At 30.7% G+C, this 26,327-nt stretch overlaps 2 protein-coding genes across 2 annotated transcripts; both read left to right on the forward strand.

Annotated features, from left to right (window-relative positions):
- Positions 1-954: 954 nt before the first annotated feature.
- On the forward strand, positions 955-1,437 carry LOC108344127 (uncharacterized). Its single transcript, XM_017582592.2, has one exon. The coding sequence runs from the start codon at positions 955-957 to the stop codon at positions 1,435-1,437; it is 483 nt and encodes a 160-aa protein (XP_017438081.2).
- A 13,582-nt stretch (positions 1,438-15,019) lies between these two features.
- Positions 15,020-21,217, forward strand: LOC108345052 (probable ascorbate-specific transmembrane electron transporter 1). Its single transcript, XM_017583610.2, has 4 exons — positions 15,020-15,342; positions 18,908-18,956; positions 19,148-19,347; positions 20,716-21,217. The coding sequence occupies exons 1-4, from the start codon at positions 15,157-15,159 to the stop codon at positions 21,001-21,003; spliced, it is 723 nt and encodes a 240-aa protein (XP_017439099.1). The 5' UTR covers positions 15,020-15,156; the 3' UTR covers positions 21,004-21,217.
- The last annotated feature ends 5,110 nt before the right edge of the window (positions 21,218-26,327 follow it).

Below are 26,327 nucleotides of genomic sequence, written 5' to 3' on the forward strand. Positions count from 1 at the left end.
GTGTCTAATGACTTATTGAAGCGTGTTAAAGAAGAGCAGTCAAAAGATGTTGAGCTCCAAACGTCAGCCAGTTTGATGGGGACTGAACAAGGTAAAGATTTTACCTTGGGGGTTGATGATATTTTGAGGTTCAAAGGCAGAGTCTGTATCCCTAGCAATTCGGGATTGAAGAAGTTAATCATGGAGGAAGGTCATAAAAGTCGTTTTAGCATGCATCCTGGCATGACTAAAATGTATCAAGACCTTAAGGAGTCTTTTTGGTGGTCCGGTATGAAGAGAGATGTAGCTCAGTTTGTTGCCTCTTGTTTAACGTGTCAGAAGGCTAAGATAGAGCATCAGAGACCGGGAGGCTTATTGCAACAGTTGGAGATTCCGGAGTGGAAATGGGATAGCATAGCCATGGACTTCGTTACCCATTTACCACGCACGGTTAGGGGTCATGATGCTATTTGGGTAATTGTAGACAGGTTGACCAAGAGTGCTCATTTCTTGGCAATCAAATTAAGGATGTCTATGACGAAGTTGGCACAACTGTATGTCGATGAGATCGTGAGACTACACGGCATTCCTTCTAGCATCATATCGGACAGAGATCCTCGCTTTACTTCTAGATTCTGGAAGACGCTTCAGAGCGAAATGGGCAGCAGATTGCAAATGAGCTCAGCTTACCATCCCCAGACAGATGGTCAGTCAGAAAGGACGATCCAGTCACTTGAAGATTTGTTGAGAACTTGTATCTTGGATCACTTGGGGACTTGGGATGAGGTATTGCCCTTGGTGGAATTCACCTATAATAACAGCTACCATGCTAGTATCGGCATGGCGCCATTTGAGGCTTTGTATGGAAGACGTTGCAGAACACCTCTTTGTTGGTTTCAGGATGGAGAGGTAGTGTTGACGGGACCAAAACTAGTTCAACAGACCACAGAGAAGGTGAAGCTTATATAGGAGAGGATGCGAGCATCTCAGAATAGGCAGAAGTCCTATGCAGATCAAAGGAGGCGACCGTTAGAGTTTGCGGTTGGGAATCATCTTTTCCTGCGAGTAACTTCAACCACGGGTGTCGGTAGAGCTCTTCGCTCGAGGAAACTTTCTCCTAAGTTCATTGGTCCATACCAAATTTTGAGGCGAATTGGGTCAGTCGCTTACGAGATTGCGTTACCCCCTCAGTTGGCCAATCTCCATCCAGTTTTTCATGTTTCACAACTAAGAAAGTATGTACCTGATCCTTCTCACATTTTAGAAATAGAAGATATTCAAATCCGAGAAGATCTCTCAATGGAAGTACAACCTGTTTGTATAGAAGACACTAAAACAAAGGAACTTAGAGGAAAAACTATCAATTTAGTCAGGGTAGTTTGGGATAGGAGAACATGTGACTCTACATGGGAGTTAGAAGAAGAAATGAAGCAATTATACCCTCAACTATTTTCTTGATGTATAGAATTTTCGAGGTCGAAAATTTTTGTTGTTTGGGAGAATGTAAGACTCATGAAAAATATTTATAATAGTAAATTTTAGCATTTTATTAGTAATAATAATTTTAATGGATAGAAAAAAATGTAAATTTTGGATATAAAATTATAGTAATTCTAGAAGGAGAGCTTCAAAATTTTGATAACTTATTTAGAATTTTTTTAGAAAATTGAATAGTAAAAAGTGAATAGTAAAAAAAAAAATATTTAATTTCTTAGCATGGAAGAAATTAGGATTCCTTAGCATGGATGGAATTAGGTTCAGATTTAATCAAGTGGCTAATTAAAATATTATTTTTAAATAATATTAAAATAATAAATAATATTAAAATAATTAATGAATAGTAAATTTTTTTACCTATAAATAGCCATGGGAGGGAAGGGCATTTTGCACCAAGAAAAGAAGAATCAAGTGAGAGCTTGAGAAATAGAGAAGAAAGAGTTAGGGAGAAATTTTTAGTTGAAAGAAGAGTGGAGGTTCTGAAGAGTTTTCGGGGAACAGCTTCTAGTAGGAAAATAATTCTGGAGAAGAGGTAAGGGGAGCTAACATTTCTATGCTTTTATAATATGATTTAGTATTGTTTTTATTACTATTCATGTCTTGAAATTCTATGTGAATAGTGTTAATGCTTACTGTATATCTATCTATGTGGAATTTCGGTGTTAATATTATATGTTGCTATTTTGAATCTGTAAATAAGAAATTTTTTAAAAACTAGTTGAGGAACACTTTGGCTAAGGAAAGACTTGGTACTTAAGTTGTCCATTGTGACACACCTCTCTTTCCTGGAAATCTACTCGATATGTTTTTAACTTAAATCTTATTGAACAGATTATGTACTGTTAATTTATTTTGTGATATATTCAGTTTGTATAATTTCTAAAATGATTGGATTTTATTGCATTTGAATTATGCATCTGAACATGGTTGTGAACTATAATGATGTGATTTATGTGGAAAGTATGTGAATGCATGAGATATGTTGGATTCACTGTGATAATATGATAATATCTATTATTCATGTCTTGGGTTAAGTTTCAAAGTGATAGTATGGTTCATATACGTAATTCCATGATCCTCAAGGAGATGATACATGGTGGTGATTTGGGGTGTATAGAATGATTGCATGGTAGCTCAGTTTTGGGGGTCATCCTGAAACTCCAATGGTCTTTCTTCTCATGTAGAGAGGATTGAACCATGTGGTGAGGAGTAGCAGGAGGTCCTAGTCTTGGGTGCTTCCATATGATCCAAGGTGAGTGATGACGGATTAACCTTGTGACTGTGGCCGGGCGGTAGTGCCCAAGTTTCAAAAAGCCACCACGAGTGCAAGACCCGCCATAGCTCGGTAATCATTCTAGTCTGGACGAGTCGGGGTATAAAGTAACAAGTCTTGTGATGTCATTTTATCATGTGTATCAAAGTAATAGATGAGTATGTATGATGAGATGTTGTATGATGGTATGAGTATGTCTGACATAATTATTATATGAGGTTTGCATGCATGTTTTATAAATGATTGGTTGCATGTTAGCTTACCCTACTTGTTTGTGTTTGGGTATGTGCGATGATCGTATAATTCGTTATACGGGAGCAGATGGCAAGGAGGATACGTTGGAAACAGTACTTGATGGGGAAGACAATGCTGCAACTTAGATTCGCTAGCTTTTATTAGTTAGCTTTGATGAACTTTTGTACGTTTAAAGCTTTAAATTCTATGTAATTTCTAGGGAGAAACCCTAATACTCTAAGTTTTCAATTCCATGCTATTCTAAGGATGATTGTAATCCTTAAATTACTCTTGACTGCTTTCCTATATTAATAAATGATGACGTCTTTATTATATATGCTTTCAATATATATTTTGGGACGTCACAATCCTGAACAAATTTTCTAAAAATTTTGATGGGGTGGTGGAAGAAAATTGATAGGGTGCAGAAAATAACACCCTATGCTGATTGCTTTCACCGTAGACAGATTTTTGTATGGAATTAGTTAAGATAACTAGGCATAGGTTGGAAAAAAGTAGATTATTTTAAACATTTTATTTTTATTAAGACTCCAAAATTTATAAACGTGACTTATGAAATTCAAAATATAACAATAAAACAATTTATATATATAGTGTTTTTCTATATACAGAAAATAAATGTGTTATACGAGGTCAAAACAATGTTATCAACTTAAAACGACATGATCTCCTCAAATATTTCGGTCATAACAACATTACTTGCTTTGGCCTTGTCAGCATACCAAAGCAATATTAATATGGTTAATTAAATATTAGATAAACAATCAATGTTAGAAACCCTAAACTACCTAGAAAAGACTCTTACCTACATAATTTAGACCCATCCACCCATCCAGATAAAAGTCTATATAGGTCTTATAATTATTCATGAGATAAACATTACATATTTAATATAACATTTGTTATTTTCTTATATACATTTTTAACTTCATTCGACTTTTCGAAAGTTAAAGGATACAAAAGAGAGAGATGAAGACATTTTCAACCTTTAAAATGAGATAACTTAATTCATCTCGAATTTAAAAAACACTTGAATAGCGTTAATAAAGAAATAAAAATTTAATGAGATTATAACATGAATTAATGACGTAAAACCAGTGTATTAACATATGATTAAGAGTAAATTTAAAAATAGAAAAAGAATATACAAGAATCACTTATTATATTTAACAAATATTACATTTACATTTCGTCAAACTCATTACAATAGACATTTGACAATTTTCGGAAGACAAACACATATGTTGAATCTAAACACCACACATCTTACACCTTTCATATTATTGTCCTTTTTACGTTTTAGTGAACTCACTTTTATTACACATTACAAACTATAAGTTATAGAAACCTTGATTGTCACACAACCTTATACATTTCTCTATGTGAATTCAGTAACCAATAGAAGTAGGATAATCTAATATATTCATAACATCTCCATATTCAATATATTCCCTACTATCAAATCATCAATTTCAAATAATATCTCAAACTTTAAGAAATATCTTTTCAAAGTCTTAAGTTTTTTCTAAGGATATTAGCATCGACAAAACTTTAGTCGCAAAGTTTCACTTGAATGAAAATTGCGATTGTATCCAACATCTCTCCTATGGAAGATTTTCACTTGAATGAAAATTAAGTTGTATCAAACTCCTCTCAACAGCATTCTCAATGGAGTGATCAAAGTGTCTCCCAAAATAAAAATACAGAAAACCAAGATCCACAATAATATACAAAACTTTTGCCAAATTGATCCCACTAAAACTAACATGTTTTAACAATGAAATAAGTAAAGTTCATTTTCCAACTCTAAGAATCAAATTGGTTCAAACTTACAATATTCTACACCCAAAACTACAATTACACATCATACAACAAGCTTAAATAATACCTTAAATCCAAACATCTCAAAATCATAAGGTTTTTTATTACTAAATTTCAAACTCATTCTCAAACAGCTACCAATTTCCACCAACTAAAGCACATTCACAAATTTATATCTTTATCCATGGCATGAATTTTCCACTGAAAATTCAAGCTTCCTACACAACTACCACAATCATAAACCAGTAAATTCTCCTTTGCATACAGTAGTCCTACACAAAATCCGCCATTTTTTTTACCAATTAAAACCTTTTTCTCTAATGTTCTATCAAGATTCCCCTTATATGAAATTCTAATTTCTCCAAATAAGTTTTAACAAATTCTAGACTTTAAATAGTAAAATCAAATATGTTCATAAAAATATCCTAATCATCAAACTAAAGTATCATAACTTTCTTTTATATAAAAGGAGTAAATTAGTTCACAAATTACGAAAATAAACAAGTTAAATAAAAAAATTAGTCGTGTGGACTCTATACGATTTTTAAAGAAAAATTGTATACATATCACAGGATTTCTGTATAAATTTAAAAAAAAAAGTAAAATTGTATGATAAGAACATAACTTTAGTATCAAATTGATATACATGAATCGTCATGAGTTATAATATATAACTTCTATACAAATTAAACTCAACTCAATATTAACTAAAATCGTTATAATTCTTGATAACTTTTAACTGAACTTAAAATTATGTGGAATGGAATCCACACATCTTAGTTTATAATCTTTAATTTTTTACAAACTTCTCCAAATTTTGTAATTTGATAACAAATTTATCCCACTTATATAAAAAAAAAAGAAAAAAAAAACGATATCACTATATAACTCTAGATTTTCATTTGTCAAATGATACATACAATCAGACGTCCTAAACCACCTAATATGAAACTAAAAAAAAAAACTATTCTAAACAAATTGTCAATCAATAGATTACTTTTGTCATCTCTGTCAACGTCATTAGAACATACTTGAATGTTGAAAAAGATTAACCAATTACCTTAAAAAACATAGAGAAAAGACAAATAAAATTTATATTTTTAATTGTTATAATTTTTCTATTTATAATTTTTTTAAGTTAACAGATAAAATATTTATATTTGTATTTATTTGTAATTTTTCAACTCGACCTTTTGCATGTAAAATATATAATTAGATAAAAAAAATTAATGTAAGATAAATCTTAAAACTATGATAAAAAATAAACTTATGTTTTAAAAAAAAAATTATAGATGAAAATTGTGTGAAAACCTAGAAAATAAAGTATTAGAATAGATAATTGTTTTAAAATAATGTATGTTAATTTTTAAATAATTCATTAACAAAAATAGAATTTTTTAAACTTGTCTCATTACTTAAATCTCTACCACTCTTTTCTCTAGTTTTCTCTCCCTTCTCTTTATAAATTCTAATTCCCCTATCATCTATTTGACGATCATGAAGCGCTTGGAGATCACTGCAGTATAGCCTCCATCTTCCTTAGATCAAATTTCCTTCTTGATCAAGTAAGTTTTTGCTCCTTTTTCTTTTCGCTCTTAGGTTGAGATCATGCATGGTGATTTCTTATCGCATGTGTCTCTTCGTCTCTTTTCATAGTTCCTTATAAGTATGAGATCCTAAGGACTCACTCCAATCACAATTTGGTGATTTGTAGGCGATTCTAGAATTCCTTGTTCTTGAAGCAACGAGTGTGCGTGTTTAGAGCTTAATAGTATTTTTGTTTAAGGTAAGGGGAGCTAATGACTTTCTTAATGCTCTTTTAATTTAATGATTTTAGTTAGAATATGTTGAATTTGGTTAGAATATGGAAAGTTTAATTGCTTAAGTAGAAATTATGATTTGAATGATTTTCTTTGTTGATTGATGATTGGTAATAATATGAATGTATTGGTCTGTGATGAATCTGTTTAGGTTTAAACCCTCCCTTGGTCCTCAAGTTTGTATAGAAATCTCAGTTCGGTCCTCGTTTTTTCATCTGTCTCAATTGGATCATATTTTTTGTAAAAATGAGCACATTGTACCATAACCGTTAAGTGGTGTGAGACGCCGTTAAATTGATATGAGTTGGATTTTTTCATTTAGCGACGTGGCATTGTGCACTAAAATTGAATGTGTCTTGTGTTTTATCCAGGTAGCCTACGAAGCCCTAACATTTAAGGGCATCCCCTCTCATCCAAAGTATATTTTTGTGTTGGGGAAGGAGAGGAGGAACGTCTTTCGTGTTTCGTCTTGGCGAAGCACACCTGCTGTCTTACGTGTTGGGCAAGCACTGTGGTGTTGAGGTGGTGGTAAGGATGTCTCGTTCATCTTCCTCTTGCAAATGTTTGGGTTCGGCCATGCAACACAGTAGTGGCAGTGTTAGGAGGTTGGATGCAAAACCAACATGCCTCAGTGGTCAGAATGCAGTGTTTCGTATTGCGAGAACCCCTAAAAACAAGGGGAAAAAATTTTGGGGTTGCCCTAACTTCAAGGTGAGTTTGATATAACCATAAATCTATGTCTATTTATTTGGGTTTTGACGAAGGATTGTGTGTTGTTGTTGAACAGGGTGGGAGTGAAGAATTGGTTGGTTGCAACTTCTTCAAGTGGTGCATTGACGAAGGAAATGAAGGAAATGGGCTGAATGTAGAAGAAAGGACTGGTAGTGTATGAAATGAAGAAGTGGGTGTGTGGAGCATGGAAGACAGTGTGTTGCAAATGGAAGAAACATATGGTGAAAAGATCAGACTAGGTTTTATAGAGAAAAATTTAGTTAAGTTGGATAAGTGGTTGAAATTGTTAGTGGGGATGATCTTTGTCATATTTGTTTTGAATGTAATTGTATTAGCAATGTTGGTGAAAGTTTGTTGATGTTGTGTCATTTGTGATCAGACTTGAAACTTGGCTTATATGTAATGTGTGTTTTATTAATGAAGGTGAGTTATTACAGTGATAATGTGTGTCATTTAATTTCATTTAATTATATTGTTACTTTAAGTGGAATAATTATAAAGCAAAATCATGACTAAGTGGAATAATGAGAAACATCATAAAGCAATGACCAATAAAGTTGATGAGTGATAACGAAATTGGGCAATAATCACTTTCTCATAACCACAAACATTGTCTTACATCATAACAGAAGTTGTTCAAAATGATAACAACATTGTCTTACATATCCAAAATACATCATAACAATACATCATAACAGACTGTGTTCAAAATGATAGAGCAAACATTTGCTACAAAATATAAATAAGTTCAGTACATTAGATCATTGATCACATCATTCATCAGATAAAGGCATAGTTGTTTGGTGAGTAATAGGAACATCTGTTGCTAGAGGTTGGGTGACTTGTACAGATTGGGCAGTAGGAACCTCTACTGTTGGAGGTCTTTGTGGACAACCTTTTCTGTTGTGTCCAAGTTCTTTGCAGATGGCACATCTTTTCCTCTGCCCACCCTTTCTTAATTCACTGTTATTCTTCTTCAACTCCCAATCCTCTAGTCTTCGTTTCTTCTTGGGCCTTCCTGGCATTGTCCTCTTCTTTGGTGGTAATATATCTGAATAGGGTGTAACATCCCACACATGTTGTCCATTGATAGGGTTAATTATTGTGTTGTAAGTCTCTTCATAAGTAGACTTCCTAAACCAGTGCCCAATGTATTCTTTTGCATTTATATTCAAAAATTTCATTGCAGTGATGGCATGAGTACACGGAATGCCAGTAATTGCCCATTTTCTACATGTGCAGTCCATGTTGTCAACATTCACAACAAATTGCTCACCAAATTGTGAAAGATGTTTCACTTCAAATAATTTTTCTCTTGACCACCTGTATGTAATACACAATTCAAAACACAATTAGATGGATCACTATAAATGGAAACAAAGTTAACATGAATGGAAACACACATCATAAAAGTTACCTTGGTAACCAATATCTAGTTAACCAGGACTCCTTCTGAAATCTGTTAAAAACCTTGGGGCAGATTGAACCTTGATATGATGTGATCTTTGTCCTGTTAGCAGCCCATCTCTTCATTATGTAAACCCTTATGTCTTCTAACATGCTAATAATAGGCTTAGACCTACTATCAACTAGCACACTATTAAAGCCCTCACACATGTTGTTCACAAGAATGTCACATTGTGATCTAGAGGTGAATCTAGATCTTGACCAACACCTGGGATAAGTGAATATAACTAGTCAAGTATATGTCATGGCAAGCTAATATGTAAATAATTATAAGACTTAATGCACTGGAAGACGTAATACATACCTAGGTGGGATGGCAAGCAGATATTTAAATGCGTCTAAATTGATGTCTTTAATATTCCTCATTTCAGCCTCCCATTGTTGTGGGTGTGTGGTTGTTGCTGCCCGCCACATGAGACGTTTAAGGTTTTTTCCAGGAAATTTTTTTTTGAAGTTTGAATATAAATGCCTAACACAAAATCTTTGTTCTACACCAGGTAGAAGATCTTGGATAGCTGGCAAAAGACCCTGACATATTCAAGATATTTTAATTAACATTTGTTTAATGAAGATATTCAGTTATATGTACAAGATATTGAACATTGACTGACCTTTTGTTGGTCTGAAATAAATGTGCATCCTGCACATACAGCTGCCCCACCAAGGTCCTCAATAAGGTGCTCCAAGAACCAAGTCCAGGAGTCTTTGTTTTCTACCTCAACAATAGCATATGCTATGGGCAACATTTGGTCGTTTCCATCTCTTCCCACTGCTGTTAGTAACTCCCCTCCATACTTGCTTTTGAGAAAGCATCCATCCAAGCCAATAATAGGTCTACAACAAATGAAGCTATCCTTGCATGTCTTCAAGCATGCATAAAATCTTTGGAATATGACCTCACCATTACTATTATCAACTTTAATTTGTACTGTTGTACCTGGATTTGTTTTCAGCAGCTCATGACCATAATTGTGAAGTCTTCTGTATTGATCTTTGAATGATCCTTCAACCTTATTTTTTGCCATTGATCTTGCCCTAAAAGCCATATTTCTTGAAATTCCTACATTCCATTTCCTAGTAACTTTGTCCCTAATGTCCATGACCTTCATTGTAGGATTTTCTCTCACATTTTTCTCCATCCTTTCACTCAACCACTTTGAAGTCATCAACTTTACATTGAAATCTCTACTACAGTTGTGAACATCAAACACTTTTCTCAGTTGCCATGCACTGACATCAGTCTTAAAGGAACAATACGCATACCATTTACAATTTCCTCTTCCACCCAAGCACTTCACAGAAATCCTTTTCTTGTCATTCTTAATAAATTTTAAACTTCTCATTACTTAGTGCATAAGTCCTTATGGCATCTGTGAATTCATTTTTCTCAGCAAAATAGGTTCCTACTTCCCATTTATAACCCACCAATGTTTTAGGCATACTAAAAGTGGGAAACCTTATCTTAGTGGACCCATCATTGTCCTCACTATCTGATCCACTAATCAACTCCTCTGATAGCCACTATTGTTAGACAACCCACAGACATCATGAATAAATTCATTATCTGTTGACCGTTCAGACTCAAGTAATGCACTGGAAGCTTGTTCTCCCACATTTCCTTTAGAAGTCCCAATGTCACAATGCACGCTGACATCAATTAGACTTCCTTCACTCACATCTACATCTTCGTCCTCAGTCTCTGCCTCATGTACATCATCATCCTCACTGTCCTCTACATCATCATCCTCTCCTAAATCCTCTAGCTCAAAGTCATCTACATCATGTACCTCAGCTTCCTCTACATGATGGACCTCACCATCCTCAACCTCATGGACATGAACATCCTGACCATCACCCTCATGGGCATCACTCTCACCCTCAACCATTTTTGTACCAACATCACTATGATCCTCACCATCACCCTCATACCCATCACCTTCACCCTCATGGGCATCACCCTAACCCTCAACCATTTTTGTTCCTACTGCAGTATGATCCTCACCATCACCCTCATACCCATCACCTTCACCCTCATGGGCATCACCTTCACCCTCATGGGCATCACCCTCACCCTCCACCATTTTTGTTCCTACTGCAGTATGATCCTCACCATCACCCTCACACCCATCACCTTCACCCTCATGGGCATCACCCTCACCCTCCACCATTTCTGTTCCAAGTTGACCATCACCAACAACCTCAACCTCCTCCACTTGTGTTGCAACATCACCTTCATCATCAACTTGACCACCAACCCAATCAATCATTTCTATTATTTCTGGTTCCATCATATTATGAACCACATACAGATGAACTTCATTATTTAACCTAGCAATGTTCAACATGTGCATGGCACCCCTATCATCAGTTAATAATTCTAACCTATCTGGGTCCACAGACTGACCTCCTAAACCGTACCATAATTCTTTGATGTCCATATGACCTAATTCTTTGACTGAGGCTACTATGCCAAAATAGCTCCACAAGTCTGGATCACAAGACCATTCTGCTCTCTCTCCTTCAAATTTTAACTTCCCATTATCATCATTGACAAAATTTCCACAATGGTGGACCACCACCTTAATACGTTCCTCATCCATATGAACAAGTTACTTTTATAACCTATACATTATGGGGGTTAACAAATGTTTCGAATATTACAGTGCTACCACTACGGAAACACTCACTCACTAACTAAACACTCACACCGACATAGACAGGGGGACAGGGAACAAAGTAACATCCCCACTAACGAAACACTCACAGATAGGGGACCACTATAGTTGATAAACAATTCAAAAAAACAAAATTCGGGACCACAATGTCTAAACTACAATGTAACAATTCAACATGCAAAATGGGGACCACAAATCATTATAAAAATTGTTACAGACCAAGACAAAAACCCAATTGTCGAAGACGCACATGTTCGTAAAACCAAAATCACAGTTATGCGTTCAAACAGAAAACCAAAGACGAAATGAAATATCTTACCTTAGTCGCGTCAACTATCGGCTGGATTCTCTTTGTCTTCTTCAAGATTGGAGTTGTTGTTCGTCCTCCGCTTCGTCTCGCAACAACGAAATTAAATCCCCAATTCCCATTTCAAATCCCTAATTCTGATATACCTAAACTGAATAAAGGGTACTTATGCCACATCAGCACTATTTGTTTAATCAAAACAGTCCACGTAAGTCATCAACACACATCACCCTATTCTCTATGCTCCAGCTCATATCAATTTAACGGCGTCTCACACCACTTAACGGTTATGGTACAATGTGCTCATTTTTACAAAAAATATGATCCAATTGAGACAGATGAAAAAACGAGGACCGAACTGAGATTTCTATACAAACTTGAGGACCAAGGGAGGGTTTAAACCATTTGTTTATAATGGATCTTGATTGGTGAATTGGCTATAATTGTGAAGTCAAAAATCATATGTGATTGAGATATTGGGAAAGAAATAGTTAAGCTAGGTTGTGAGTCAATTTTTGGTCTAAGAATGGGGTTTTAATAGGTGAATTTGAGAAATGAGGGTCAAAATGAAGATATGGTGATTTAGGATCTGTTAGGTAGTAAATTGAAACTTGTTGGGTTGGTGAATTTACAAAGATTTTATCTAGGAGTGTAATGTAGACCATAGGGGTGTTTTGAAATGAATTTGATGTAGTTTAGGGGTTTTAGAGAGTGAGATTTTTATTTGGAAGGTTGTAGGTAAGTTTTAGTGTTTGGGGTCTTTCCTTAAGTCAATTGTGACTTGTGCATACCCATAAGTGGCTTAGTTATGAGCCAAAACTAGTAGAATTTAATTATGGTCCATAAAGTAGAGTTTTAGTTATTTTTGAGTTGAAATTTCATTATATTGTGAGTTGAACTTGGTTGTTGTTGAGGTACAAGCTCTTGGTCAGGTCAATGAGAATTTAGAACATCAAATGAAAGTGATAAAAATTGGTAGGATGTAGGGATGGCAACAGGGCGGGTCGCTACCCGACCCGCTACCCGCGCGGGTACCCATTTAAAAAATACCCGCGGGTACCCGCGGATACCCGCAAAAAATAAAAAAAAATATATTTAATACATTTTTAAAATAAAATTTAAATAAATTTATAAAAAAAAAGATATAATATAATATAAATTAAATTAAATATAAATTAAATTTTAATTTTAATTAAATTTAATCTAATAAAATATTATTTTATTTTATTTTTAATTAAATTTAATTAAAAGATATATAAATTATTAAACTTTTTTAATTTTTTGCGAGTAACGGGTACCCGCGGGGCGGGTAGTATACTACCCGTACCCGACCCGTTTAGAAGCAGGTATTAAAATACCCGCTACCCGTTACCCGCGGGTAGTAAATACCCGCGGATAGTAACTACCCGCCGTAGATTTTACCGCGGATGCCCGTGCCCGCGGGTAAAATTGCCATCTATGACACCCGGGCACTGACGAGGGCGGAGAGTGATCGCCCGTGTAAGAGGCACAAACAAAGAGCGACTCTTGGCAGACTTCCAATGGAAGGGACACATGGATGAATCGAACATACACCAGAATGAGAGGGATCTAGAGACTGTATAGGTATGGGACTATACAGTTGAAGGATAGCTTAAAGGGATTGATTTGGCTACTCATATCACCAAAATGCATTTGCTTTTCGGTAGCCAAACCCATCAGAACTCTATGGTTAAGCGTGGGATGGGTGACCTTTTGGGAAGTTTTCCTGGAAAGTGTGCGAGTGAGGACAAAGCACATTTGAAAGCCTCGTGTTGATGTGTGAGGGCAGTCAGTATTCCCTATAAGTTGTCGGGACGTTACAAGTGGTATCAGAGCCTAGCCTCTCCTAGTACGGTGTGGTTCGAGGACGAACCAAGCGGAAGTTGGTGGGCATGTGACACCCGGGCACTGACGAGGGTGGGGAGTGATCGCCGGTGTAAGAGGCACAAACAAAGATTTTAATGTTTGGTGATGTGATTTTGAATGAATGGTGTTATGGAAATTGGGATTGAACTCAGGAATGGTTTGGAAAGAATTTTTAAGGTGAAATTCTTAGTGGTTGTTTCAAGTTAGTGATGTATTGATGTAGGGACTTAGTCTTGGAAGTTATCCTAACACTTTGATAATTGTGTCATCTCAGATAGAGAAGGAGATTATGTGATGAGGAGTAGCAGGAGATCCTAATCTATGATCTGATGTTCTTTGTCCAAAGGTGGTAAATGTTTCACCACTACAAATGCAAAACTTGTCATAATCTGACATCAATAAATCTATCCGGATGGGTTTACGTAGGTTAATAAAATGATTAGGATGATTGGATTGATTTATTTGGAATGGAATGTGTAATAGAAAATCTTTATTTACAATAATTGTTTATTCTTTTTGTTATTAGCTCACCCTTCTTTTGTATTCCTTGTTGTTTGGTTGTATGTGTTGATTTTCTATGACGATGATCATCTAATGGGTGTAAGCAGAAGAAGATGATATCTTAATGGAGCAAGCACTTGGTGGAGATAATGTAGACATGTAGATATTATAGTGTATGTTTTCTTTTGGTTGTTTTAGAGAACTAGATGTGTATGTAGTTTTGAGTTACTGGTTTGTACGTAAAGTTACTTTATGTTTCCTATTTGATTTGTTCCATTGTATTGAACTTGTGATAATTTCTGAATAATATATTAGATTATTTAAACTGGGATGTTACAAATTGGACCCGGAGTGAATAAGGGAAATGTTAGATTTAACAAGTATTAAACATAATTTAGAAAATGTTACAAACCTTTAAAAAGTATTTTTTGTAATTTTTGTTTTTCAAAAATGCTACTTTATGTCTACTATGTTTTCCAATATTTTTATTTCCATGAAAAGAGACAGAAATATAATACTCCTATCGGAACAAGACAAAGCAACATTAAACATATATATAACTTATACTTTTATTAAAAAAATTAAATTAAAAAATCCAGTGAATAATCAAATATAAACAAACACTTTTATAAATATACTCAGAATAACATTTAGTTATTATATTACTATTAGAAATTAATATGATTCTTGTATATGTAACAATCCTCCCTTATTCTATATTTGATCAGCTTTAACATTTCAAAACAAATTATTAAAGAAAAATAAACAAAAATAAAAATCCATAGTGGTGAAACGAAGACTGTTTCTTTGTTGGAAATTAATTGTTGATTGAAGCCTGGAAAAGTGTCCCCTGACAGCAAAAGCACACGGGCTGAGATACAATGCAATAAATAGGGAGAAATCTTCAAGTGCTTCCAAAGTTTCATACTCCATCTATCCATCATGAGTTCAGAGAAAGAGAGAGAGAAAGAAAAAACTATGGTTGCTGGAGACCATGTTGATGTTCTTCCATTAACTTTTCTGGTTCACTTACTGGCAATTCCTGCTATTGTCATGGTTCTGGTTTGGAGCATACACTTCAGGGGTGGCTTGTCTTGGAACTCTTCCAACAAATCTCTCATCTTCAATGTATGTTCTTCTATCTCTCTTCTTTCAAATTCACTTTCAAATTTCATTCACATATTTCATGTTTTTGATTCTCATATTTTCTCTTCTTTGCACAATCCATTGTTGTTTCAACTGTCTCAGTGTTTTCAACTTTCATCTTACATAGTTACTGTCAAATTTTTACAGTTTTGTTGCTAAAACAATAAATACTATTTTTTTATTTATCAAATTTTAGTAAGTTTTGGCAAAAGAATGACTGAAGTAGAATCACTATTGACAAACCGGGAAACTGTTAATTTTATTTATTTTTTAAGTTACACAAAGACATCTTGCAATTAAATGAGAATTGAAATGTTAATTTTTTGTTAAATGTATACTTAATAAATGAAAATTAAAATGAATAGTTTTTCTTTTTAATTTTGTATTCAAATAGAAAAATTATTTGTGTATTTACTTAATTAACTATAACAAAAATTACCAGACATAGAAAAAAAATGATACCGTTTGAACCCTGTAATAACTATGAACGGTTCTCTGAAAGTACGGTGTCAACTACTTTTTAAAGTCTTGAAAAGATTGAATAACCTTATCTTTAATACGAGAATTGAGTGAACGTATTCTCTTTGAAAAATTCAATAACTATTCATGAAATACTGCTGAACAAATAAAAGTAAATATTTTTATATCAAAATATGCTTTAATTTTAAAGAAACATTTGAATTTGAATTTTCGTCATTACGAAATTAAATATTTTTTAATAAATTAAATTTTATTATTATTATTATCATTATTATGTGGTTTTTATTTATAAGTAATTATTCTAGATAATCTTAGTAAAAATTTATGGTATAATTATAATATTTGATGTCTAGAAAATGTTGAGAGTTCAAAATAAACAGTATTTATTTATTTATTTCATAATAAACTTTATGGAATAATTTTTTAATTTTGCTAAATAGTATTGCATCCCTTTTGCCAAAAAAAAAATAGTATCCTTATCCCCTCGAAAATTATTACCTCTTTCTAAAATAAGTATATTTTTAGCTATATAAAAAGTTTCAAAATAACTGGTATTTTCATCTTTTAAAGAAATACTAATTTTTTTCTTCTTTTAATATATCCTTAAATCAATTATATTTAAAATAATTATTTTCTGAAAAATAAATAAAATTATTTTAACAAAATAGCTTAAAGATAAGTACATTTATTATGGCATTAATTATATAATACAGAAATAGTCAATAGGATCCAAAATTTCTAACCCCCACATGCAACATTTAAATGCTAGGTTTTAGTTTTTCCGGCTGGCGCCAACTCAGGAACTACACGTGGATAATAAGAAATACGATGCTATTTATGTACTTCCTAAATGCTGTGTACTATACTCACAGGATAAATCCAACTCTTGTGAAAAAAAAAATTAAGGATAACATTAAGAATTCTTTTGAAAATAATTAAAAAAGAATTTTTATATTATGCAATATATAAAATTACATATTAAATAATATATACCTAATTCGTGTAGTTTAATTCATGAATTATTGAATTAACGACCCACAAACTCAACATGTTAATAATTCTTGTAATTATATAGAAAAAAATAAATCGCTTTACATCATAACTATGACGATGAGCTTATATTTTAATTGGAATTAGCACGGTTTTCGGTTTTTAGGGCACTTTGGTGGAAAAGAAAAAGTTAACACACTGAAGAGAATAAAATAAAAATTCAGTCTTATTACTAATATTTGTATTTTTTTACACTTCTAAATATTTTTTATTATTTCCATTAATTTGCTCTCTCTAAATTATACTAATTAAAACACGTGTTGAATGCTGGGTTTACATATTTGATTATTCTTTTCTTGAATAATTGGTTTAATTATATGTTTTAATTTCTTTTATGTTTTAAGTAAATGATTTTTCGTTAGTCCGTCAACTTAAAAAAAAAGACTTATTTATAAACATCTATTTACTTTTACTTCATATTATTTTTATTCTTTTCTCTCTCTATTTTTTCATTATTGATGGCGTTTACCACTTTTATATATTTTTTACATCTAATATCTTTTGTCGAAAACTCTACCCAAAATAGGGTCTTTTTTGCTATAGTGCAAAAATAATTAACATGGTTTATTAAATTACACAATTCTTATACCACAATGTATAAAATTATGGTAGTAGATAATTTCTAATAAATATATAATTTACTTAAACATGACCAAAGTCATTTATAACCCAATAATTATAAAACATATTAAAATTATTCTAAATTAATATACTTATGAAATGCAAAAAACTATTCCAATATGCAAGTATGCAAAAGTGTTATAAATGTCAACAAATATTTTGTCCAATTAATTATGATTTGGTTGAGTGCATTAAAGTTTAACAATTATGTCTGACGAAAAACTATAATATTTAATAATTTCACAATATGTAAATCTTAAAAGTTAATTTATTGAAGAATTAGTGAAATATAATAAATTAGCTAATTCTAATTTATTTTCATTTACCAATTACAAAATGATGGTCAGCTACATTTCATCTCTAATTTAATTTTTTTATTAGGTTATAGGTTCAATATAAACATAACTAACACAATTAATTGAATACAAAAATATATAAATAATGTGTAGTATAACATCTCATTTATTTAGAATCTATCTAGAAGGGTTTGGAACCATACCCTAAAGTCACCATAATTAGCTACCATTTGAGCTACCACAAATTCTTGTCTAACTTACCATATTTTTTTTATATAAACCCATTAATCACGCTTTCTACCCACAAAACTTTATTACTTTTAATAATGATAATAAGAAGAAGAAAAAGAAAAAATATTATTATTTATTAAGGTAAATATTTTCATTAAATATGATACAATTAAATGTTGAGGTGAATTTAGTCATTTACATAATTTTGCATTTATATTTTTCCTTCATATTCAAAATTGACTCTAAAGTTACTGTAAAACTAAAGAAGTTTAATGTAACAAATGTAAAAGCTCAATTTTAATTACTCATATACTATTTATTTAAATAAGTACAAGAGATTCCTTCTACAATAAGTAAAACTACATAGTCGTTGTAACATCCATTTTAACTAAATTTTTCTTACTAAGTGAGATATTACTTAATTAATAAAGCATAATCAGACATATAAATATAGAGTATATTTATAGTGCTTCATTTATCTTATTACAAAAAGTTTAGAATATGATCATAGTTGGTGGACCAAAACCATAAATATAACAATTACAGGGGTAAGCTAATACAATTTAAACGAAGAAAAATAGTACATATAAGACATGACGATATATAAAAACATATGACAATGTTATTAAATTGATTTTTTAAAAGAAGAACCAATTCTTAGATTAACATGTCTCATTTCTTTCATAATTTCACTAGTCTATTACTCATTTAGAGAACATTGTGTTTTAAGAAACAACATAAAAAAACTCAGATATTTATAATTTAAACTCTTCATTTTTGTTTATGTGTATGTGTAGTATCAATAGTGAAATTGTGATATTGCTATCACTTAACTGAAGCCCCCTGATCTTGTTCATCTTTTTATACAGATTCATCCTGTTCTTATGCTAATTGGAATAATAATTACTGGAGGTGAAGGTAAAATAAAAGTACTTTCACACAAAGATGTTTTATTAACATTTTTGCTTATTACTATATATTTATTGTTTATTTTGCTTATTACTATATATGATTTTTTTTATTCTCTAGTTAATAAGAGAAATTTTAATAAAACGACATGTTGAAAAGAAAATTGTGGTAATAGTTTCTGTCTCACTAAATGCTTGCAGCAATTATAAGTTACAAAGCCCTTCCTTTTAAGAAGAAAATCAAGAAATCGATACACCTTGTTCTGCATGCGACGGCACTAATACTTGGAATAATTGGAATTTACGCTGTCTTCAAGTTTCATAATGAAATGGGAATTGTCAATCTCTACAGTTTGCATTCATGGCTTGGAATTGGGGTTATAGTTCTCTACGGAATTCAGGTAAATCATTCCAATCTTCTTTTCAAAAATATCCTCAAATTATCACACTGCATTACCATGATCTTCTACTCTACTTTTGAGAATATCATTATGATTTCTTACATAGACATTACAATAAAGTCAAGAGATTTTTTTGTGTCCATGCTCTGTTGTTGAGCTCTGGGTGGCTTATTAGGGATCTTTTTCTTTCTGCATTCCTATAATTTTGAATCATACCTACATAAATTTTTTATTTTAAAAAAAGGTAAAATATATTTTTTTGTCTTTTAATTTTCAGTAAAAATTAGAATTAGTATTTCTTTAAAATTTTAATTTAATTTAGTTTTTCAACTTTAGAAACGTGTGAATTTAATTCTTTCTATCAAATTTTTGAAAAACATAATTCATAATAATATTTAAGTTGTTTATATTATTTGACATTATTTTTTCTTTAATATTAATTAAGAAATGTGTTTGAAATTTCAAATAAAATTAAGAAAATTTGGTTAAAAAAACTAAATTTTCGTTATTTTAAAAAGGGTTAAATATGTTTTTGGTCCCTTAACTTTTAGTGAAATTTGGTAGTCCCTCTTCAAAACTTTAGCCTAATTTAGTCTCCAAACTTTAGAAATGTGTGAATTTAGTCCTTTTAACTATATTTTGTTAGGTTTATTTGATGTTTCAAGTGCGTTTTATGATAGCATTTGAGTTGTTTATACCGTTTGACACATTTTTTCTTCAATGTTAACTGAGAAATGTGTTTGAAACATCAAATAAATTTAACAAAATTTGGTTAAAAGGACTAAATTTACACATATTTATAAAGTAACTTTTTTATCTACCTCTAGATTACTTATCTTAGAAATAAATTTTCAGAATAAACAAGGGGACGGAAGTGTAGTAGGAGGTAGCCAGGAAATTGTAGCCATTAATCTTTTAGGATGGGGTGCAGATACTAATCATGGGAGTGCAGAAAAAAGAAACCCTTATTCGGCATTAACCTTTAAAGAATATGAAACGTATACTTTTAATTCAATTTTATTTCAAGTGTTTAAATCTGAGAAACAGTTATACTAATAATGTTTTATACTTATAACAGAATAAATTTTATTACAGAAAAGGTACATGGTTGATGAACATAATATGAAAAAATAATAATATTTTTGACAACATTTTTTTGACAACATTTTTTTAACAATATTTTAACATTATTTACATGTGTGATTGGTTCCATATTGGTGTTTATAATTATTATTATTGATTATGAAATAATTTTGGATCAATCACAAAATGACACGTAAATGGTGTTAAAATATTTTAAAAAAATGATTGTGAAAGTATTGTCTAATTTTGAAAGCAATCTAACATTATTGATAATGTTGAAAACAGTGGATATTTGGGTTTGTGATGTTTATCTACTACCACGGAGTGAATTCATCCCTGAAAAGCAGCACACTTCATTTACATGTGAAAATGGGACTCTTTGTGTATGTGTTGGCTGTAGCAACTGCTTCTCTAGGGTTTCTGGAGAAGCTTACTTTTATGCAGACTTCTGGATTGTCAAAACATGGTTCTGAAGCCATTCTAGTCAACTTCACTGCCATTATCACAATCTTCTATGCTGCCTCTGTTGTCTTTTCTGCTGTCTCACCCTCCTCAACAACACCACATCACTAAGCAACATCACCTTTTTAATAACTTTTTCTCATGCTTGCCACTGGAAAATAACTATGAAAGCACACAAAAAAAAATGTGATTATCATGAATAATGTATATTTCCAGTGTTATCTTCTTATTTGGATTCATAATCCTTAGGAATAATTACAGTAGTACTATGCTACCTGGGAATTTCCTTTTATTCAAATAACTAAAATAAGTGTTGTCATGTTTATACGACATTATTTTAGTTTAATTACTTTAAATTAAATATTTATATTAATTTTAATTTTATATATTTTTAAATAAGTTTAATACGTAAAATTTTGTCTAATTCAATCTCATAAAAAATTAATTATGTATATTTTAAATTAATTTTATTCCTATTTGTAAGATCTCTAACAAAAAAAATTATTTGTGCTTCACTGTATATTCAATTATATTCAAGATGGCAGTGAATATTCTTTGTAACATCATACTCTCACTTTACCAAATTTAACCTAATTTTCCTACATCATACGATATAGTTGTACTCTTTTGTAAAATCAAATTTATACGTGTTGAAAGAATACGACTCTATAAATTTTTGTAAAGATTCCACACGCAAAATCTAAAAAATTATAATTAAATATAAAATAAAAATATAATTTATCTACATTAAATAAGGAATTTTCATTAGATTAGTATAAGTCATAAAGAAAGATTGAGGAACACTAAAAAAGGAGAAAAAAAATGACTGTGCATCTACTAGTAGCCAGAAAAGATAGTTAAAGTAACAGCACATACGCGAAACGGGTTGACCCAGGCCCAACAATGACACACACATATATACATACATACATATATATATATATATATATTATTGATTCAAAACTGCATCTTTTGCAATATAATATTATATTTGATGATATAAAACTTTGATTTTTTAAAAATGTCGATTATTTGTAATATAATAACTTCAACATTGATAATGATAATTTTTTTTATTGCTGAAATTGATCAATTAACATTAAAACACACGCCAAATAAATTATAGACGTTATTCTTTAGTTAACTTGTAATGTTAGCAAATTGTAAGGTTGATATTTTATCATTTAGACATATATTAATATTTTACATAGGCTATACTTATTATTATTATTATTTTTTATCAATTTTGTCTTCGGTTTCTATATAATAAACCAGACCTTTGTACCTTTGAAACAGTTTTAAAAATTGTATAGTTAAATATATTCCAGTTAAGCTTAAAATAAGTAATTTTTTAAAAAAGTCACCTGTTCAAGAAGCAGAAAAAAAAAAATACTTATTAAAATAAGTTAAACATTACTTACTTTTAAAATAAACAAATTAGAAAAAACAAAAAAAAAACTATTTATTTTATTAAAAAATATTTGTTTGAAAATAAGTATAGACAAACTGACCTGTTATTTTAATAATAAAAGAATATTATTTTTTATCATTTTGGTGAACATAAATAATATAAAAAAATAATATTTTTCAAGAATAGTTGTTACGGAAAAAAATATATTAAATTAGGTATCACGTAAAAGAAATAAATAAATCTAAGATGTCCTAATTTATATGCAAAGTATTAAGAGGATTGAAGGGAAAAAGTTTGGTCTCATATATAATTAAAGACAAAGACCAACAAAAGGAGTTTCTTGACTTTAAAAAGAAAAGGAGAAAGAATAAAGATAGTTCATTGACGGGCAGAAAACTAATTAACCGAACAAGTTCTTTAACTAAAGAAATTAAATACAAACTCTTTTCTTTCGGAAAACTAGAGCTGTTAAAACGGGCTACCCGACCGACCCGGCCCGACTCATCACGTGTTGGTCACTTAGTGAGCCAATCCAATCCGGTTTATTTATTAGCGAGTCAGAAAAATTCGAACCCGGCTCGACCTACCACGGGTTGGTAGGTAAACGAGTTGGTTCACTGGTTCATTTAATTACAATTTTTTAAATAAAAAAAATTACAAACTTTCTATACTACAAATCTAAACAAATTTCACTCCCAACATGGGTGTTTAATTAATTTTGAAAATAAGAAACTTAAATAACTTTTTCAAGCAAAAACAAAATAATAAATATTTTTTTATAAAATTAAAATTAAATTTTTAATAAAATAAAATTATGTAGGTGGGTTGGTGGGCCAACCTGACCCACCACGGGTTCAACTCGCATGAGTCGGGTTGAAATCTGACCTGCATAAAATAAATACATTTTTTTCTAACCCAATCCAGCTCAAACCCGTGGTGGGCCGAGTTAACTCGTGAGTTGTGACCCATTTTGACAGCTCTACGGAAAACTATTAGCAATGAGATTTTGTGGATATGTTTCTACTTTTTTGTTTTTGTATTTTTTAATAATTTCTTATTCCTTAATTGTTCAATTAATATCATTAATATACTCATTTAGAGTATACTATTAAAAGTCAATAATATATCATTCATACACGTTATCATTAACCTTTTATATTCATTTTCATTAAAGCTTGAAAATATATGATTCAAAGATAATAAAATTCATGGAACTGTAAAAATAGTATTTAGTGGGCATTATTATATAATATTATTTTTATAAGTCATTACAAATAATTTATTTTTAATATACTCATATATTAAGATAGAAAAGGCCAAAAAATAACATGTAAAAATTTGTCAAAAACAAAAATGAGGTAATAAATTAAAATATTAAAAAAAGGAAAATGAAAGGTTGGAGAAAATTCCAAGTGGAAGAACTTTAATTAATATTGTGAAAAAGATTTATTCATAAACCTTGATTTTTATATCATTATTCATAAAGATCGAGATTGATTGGTCCATATGAGCTTTACGTGTGTTAGATGTCATCTTCAATCACCTTATCAACATTGTTCAAAAAAATTTGAATACCTAAGAGAAGATAACACATTTTAAAGCTCTCTCTTTCAACCAATCTTAATAGAACATTGTAGAACTACCACCACAACTTTAACATATCTGCATTCTTTAAATTAGGATAATCATAACAAGTGTTCAAAGAACATTGGTTGAGAAATTAGAAAAATAAAATGTATTAGAAAGATTTGTTTTTTTTTTTATGAATGTTTTTCCAAGAAAAACTTTTCTTTTAAGAAAATATAGTTTTCAATAAAATTAAATGAATACAAGATGATATCGTACACTTTATATTTAATTTAAACTCATAAAATCGATTATGATATCATGTTAAGAAATAAACTTTAATCTTAATTTAAGTTGATAAAACCAGTTCGTAAGATAAAATTTACGTTCAGATATATATTTTAAATTGATTTTATTTTTAGTTCAAAATTTATAATATATGTTGAAAAAACGAGTGTTAAAAAATAGGTTGGCCATGTTCATATTTGATTGCTTTTTTGAAAAGGTAATTGAGTTGTAATTAATTTGTTAGCAATTGTGATGATTATTCATGATGCAAAACTACATGGGTGGGGGCGATGAGAACATGTGATTTACAATGAGGTTGGAATATGGAGAAGTGAGACAATTTGTTTTGATAAGTAAGAAAATAAAAATAGAGGTTTAAAGAGGAAAATAAAACTCTTATGGAAAGAAAATGGGGGTGGTTGATTCTGGCGAAATGATGAAGATAAGATCCAAATTCAATTAAATCAAAGTTTGACAGTGATGCTAACTGTAGTAGGATACTGTTACAATTAAGGGCCATTTTAATGTCTATAATAGTGGTTACATATGTTTATTTTACAAACATATCATATCAAAATATTTTTTATAAATTATATGAAGAAAGATTATAAGACATACTAACATAATAATATACCTTGCATGTGAAATTTTGAAAAGATTAATAATTTATAATTAAATAAGTAGTATTGGTTAATCTTAGATGAAATTTTAATTTTCTAATTTTGGCTCAATTTTGAATATGGGAACCTTTGAATCCTATCATTCCATCATTTTGATGAATAATTGGGCTAATCATTAAAACCAAGAGGCATGCAACCAAAAATCAATCGTGTTGTTCATAACAGAGAAGACAAATATTATTGATGATATGAAATTTAGAAAAAATAAATTATTAGAAAGATCCACAAGCAATCTACCCACAGTACAACAACTATCCACTTAAAACAGATTTAGTTAATAACTAGAAATAGAAAGCTAAAAATAAGATATAATAACATGGATTATCCTTTACAATTTATATACATAAACGGGCGCATATATATAAATAAATAATAAGAATAAAATGCATACATAAGAGTAAATTACACTTTTAAATTAGAGAAAGAAGGAAATGATAAGATTTTGCATGATGCATGATGGTTAGGTAGAAGTATAAGGGTTTATTAATTTGATTGTTGGTATTCGATATAATTGCAACTAACACCTTTCACTTTGAAAATGAGGTGTACGTTATTACAACTACAATGAAGGTCTGATTATTCTGAACGTTAGGTTACAGTTCAAAAACCGTAGTATATGTACTAAAAAATAAGACATTAGATTACAATTATTAAATATCGTAAAGTGTTCCCTAATTTTAATTAAAAAAAATCTTATCTCATTCAATCCGTTAACACAAACAGGATAAAGGTTCTTTGCCCATTAGGGACCATGACCCCAATTTTTTTACACAAACAAAAATTATCATAAATAAAAGTTTTTATTTTTTAAATCTTAATAACATTTTTATATGTTTCACCTCCTTAAATTTATATACAGTTATAAAAATATTTTGGCACCTTCAAAATATAATTTTGAAGAATTACCACTTTTAGCCTTTATCCAGTCTTATTATTTTTTTATGGCTATATCCTTTTTTATTTATTTTCTCTTTAATTTCAGTTAAGATCCTTTTTGGAAATGGTCCAATTTTTAAAATTGTTTTCAGACATGCGTGAATGTGTCATGATTCCTGCAACAAACTCTTTCAACATCATTAAAAGACTCTGTGATGATTTTGGAATTCTACATAAATTTGGATAATATGTTCATTGAGCCTACTCTTTACTTCATATACATTACCATCATGTTTTGAGAGCAAGGGTTTAGAAACTAGAAGCTAAGTAAGCATACAACAATGGCTGGAGGTTGGTCTTTCTGCTTCCGCATTTCTTATAATATAAATATGCTTAGATGTGCTTGTTGACATATTTAAATTTATTGAATCCATAGTATAAATTGTTTCATATAAACTTAACTTCATCGTTACTACTACTCTCATTATGTTATGTAAATTGTATAAATTTTTCTACTTGTATTTGATACTCAACATTGATACATGATGAACAAATCAAATTTTGATCCATATCATATTATGAAATTATATGAACAATTTCAGCATTCTCGAAAT

This window comes from Vigna angularis, chromosome 8, assembly GCF_016808095.1.
Source record: "Vigna angularis cultivar LongXiaoDou No.4 chromosome 8, ASM1680809v1, whole genome shotgun sequence".
Classification (NCBI taxonomy): domain Eukaryota; kingdom Viridiplantae; phylum Streptophyta; class Magnoliopsida; order Fabales; family Fabaceae; genus Vigna; species Vigna angularis.

Excerpts from the sequence above, each read along its gene's own strand:
- LOC108345052 (XM_017583610.2), top strand. The coding sequence starts at position 15,157 with ATGAGTTCAGAGAAAGAGAGAGAGAAAGAAAAAACTATGGTTGCTGGA. Across the intron at positions 18,957-19,147 it reads AATAATTACTGGAGGTGAAG|CAATTATAAGTTACAAAGCC; the intron begins GTAAAATAAAAG and ends AAATGCTTGCAG. Across the intron at positions 19,348-20,715 it reads TAGTTCTCTACGGAATTCAG|TGGATATTTGGGTTTGTGAT; the intron begins GTAAATCATTCC and ends TGTTGAAAACAG.
- LOC108344127 (XM_017582592.2), top strand. The coding sequence starts at position 955 with ATGCGAGCATCTCAGAATAGGCAGAAGTCCTATGCAGATCAAAGGAGG.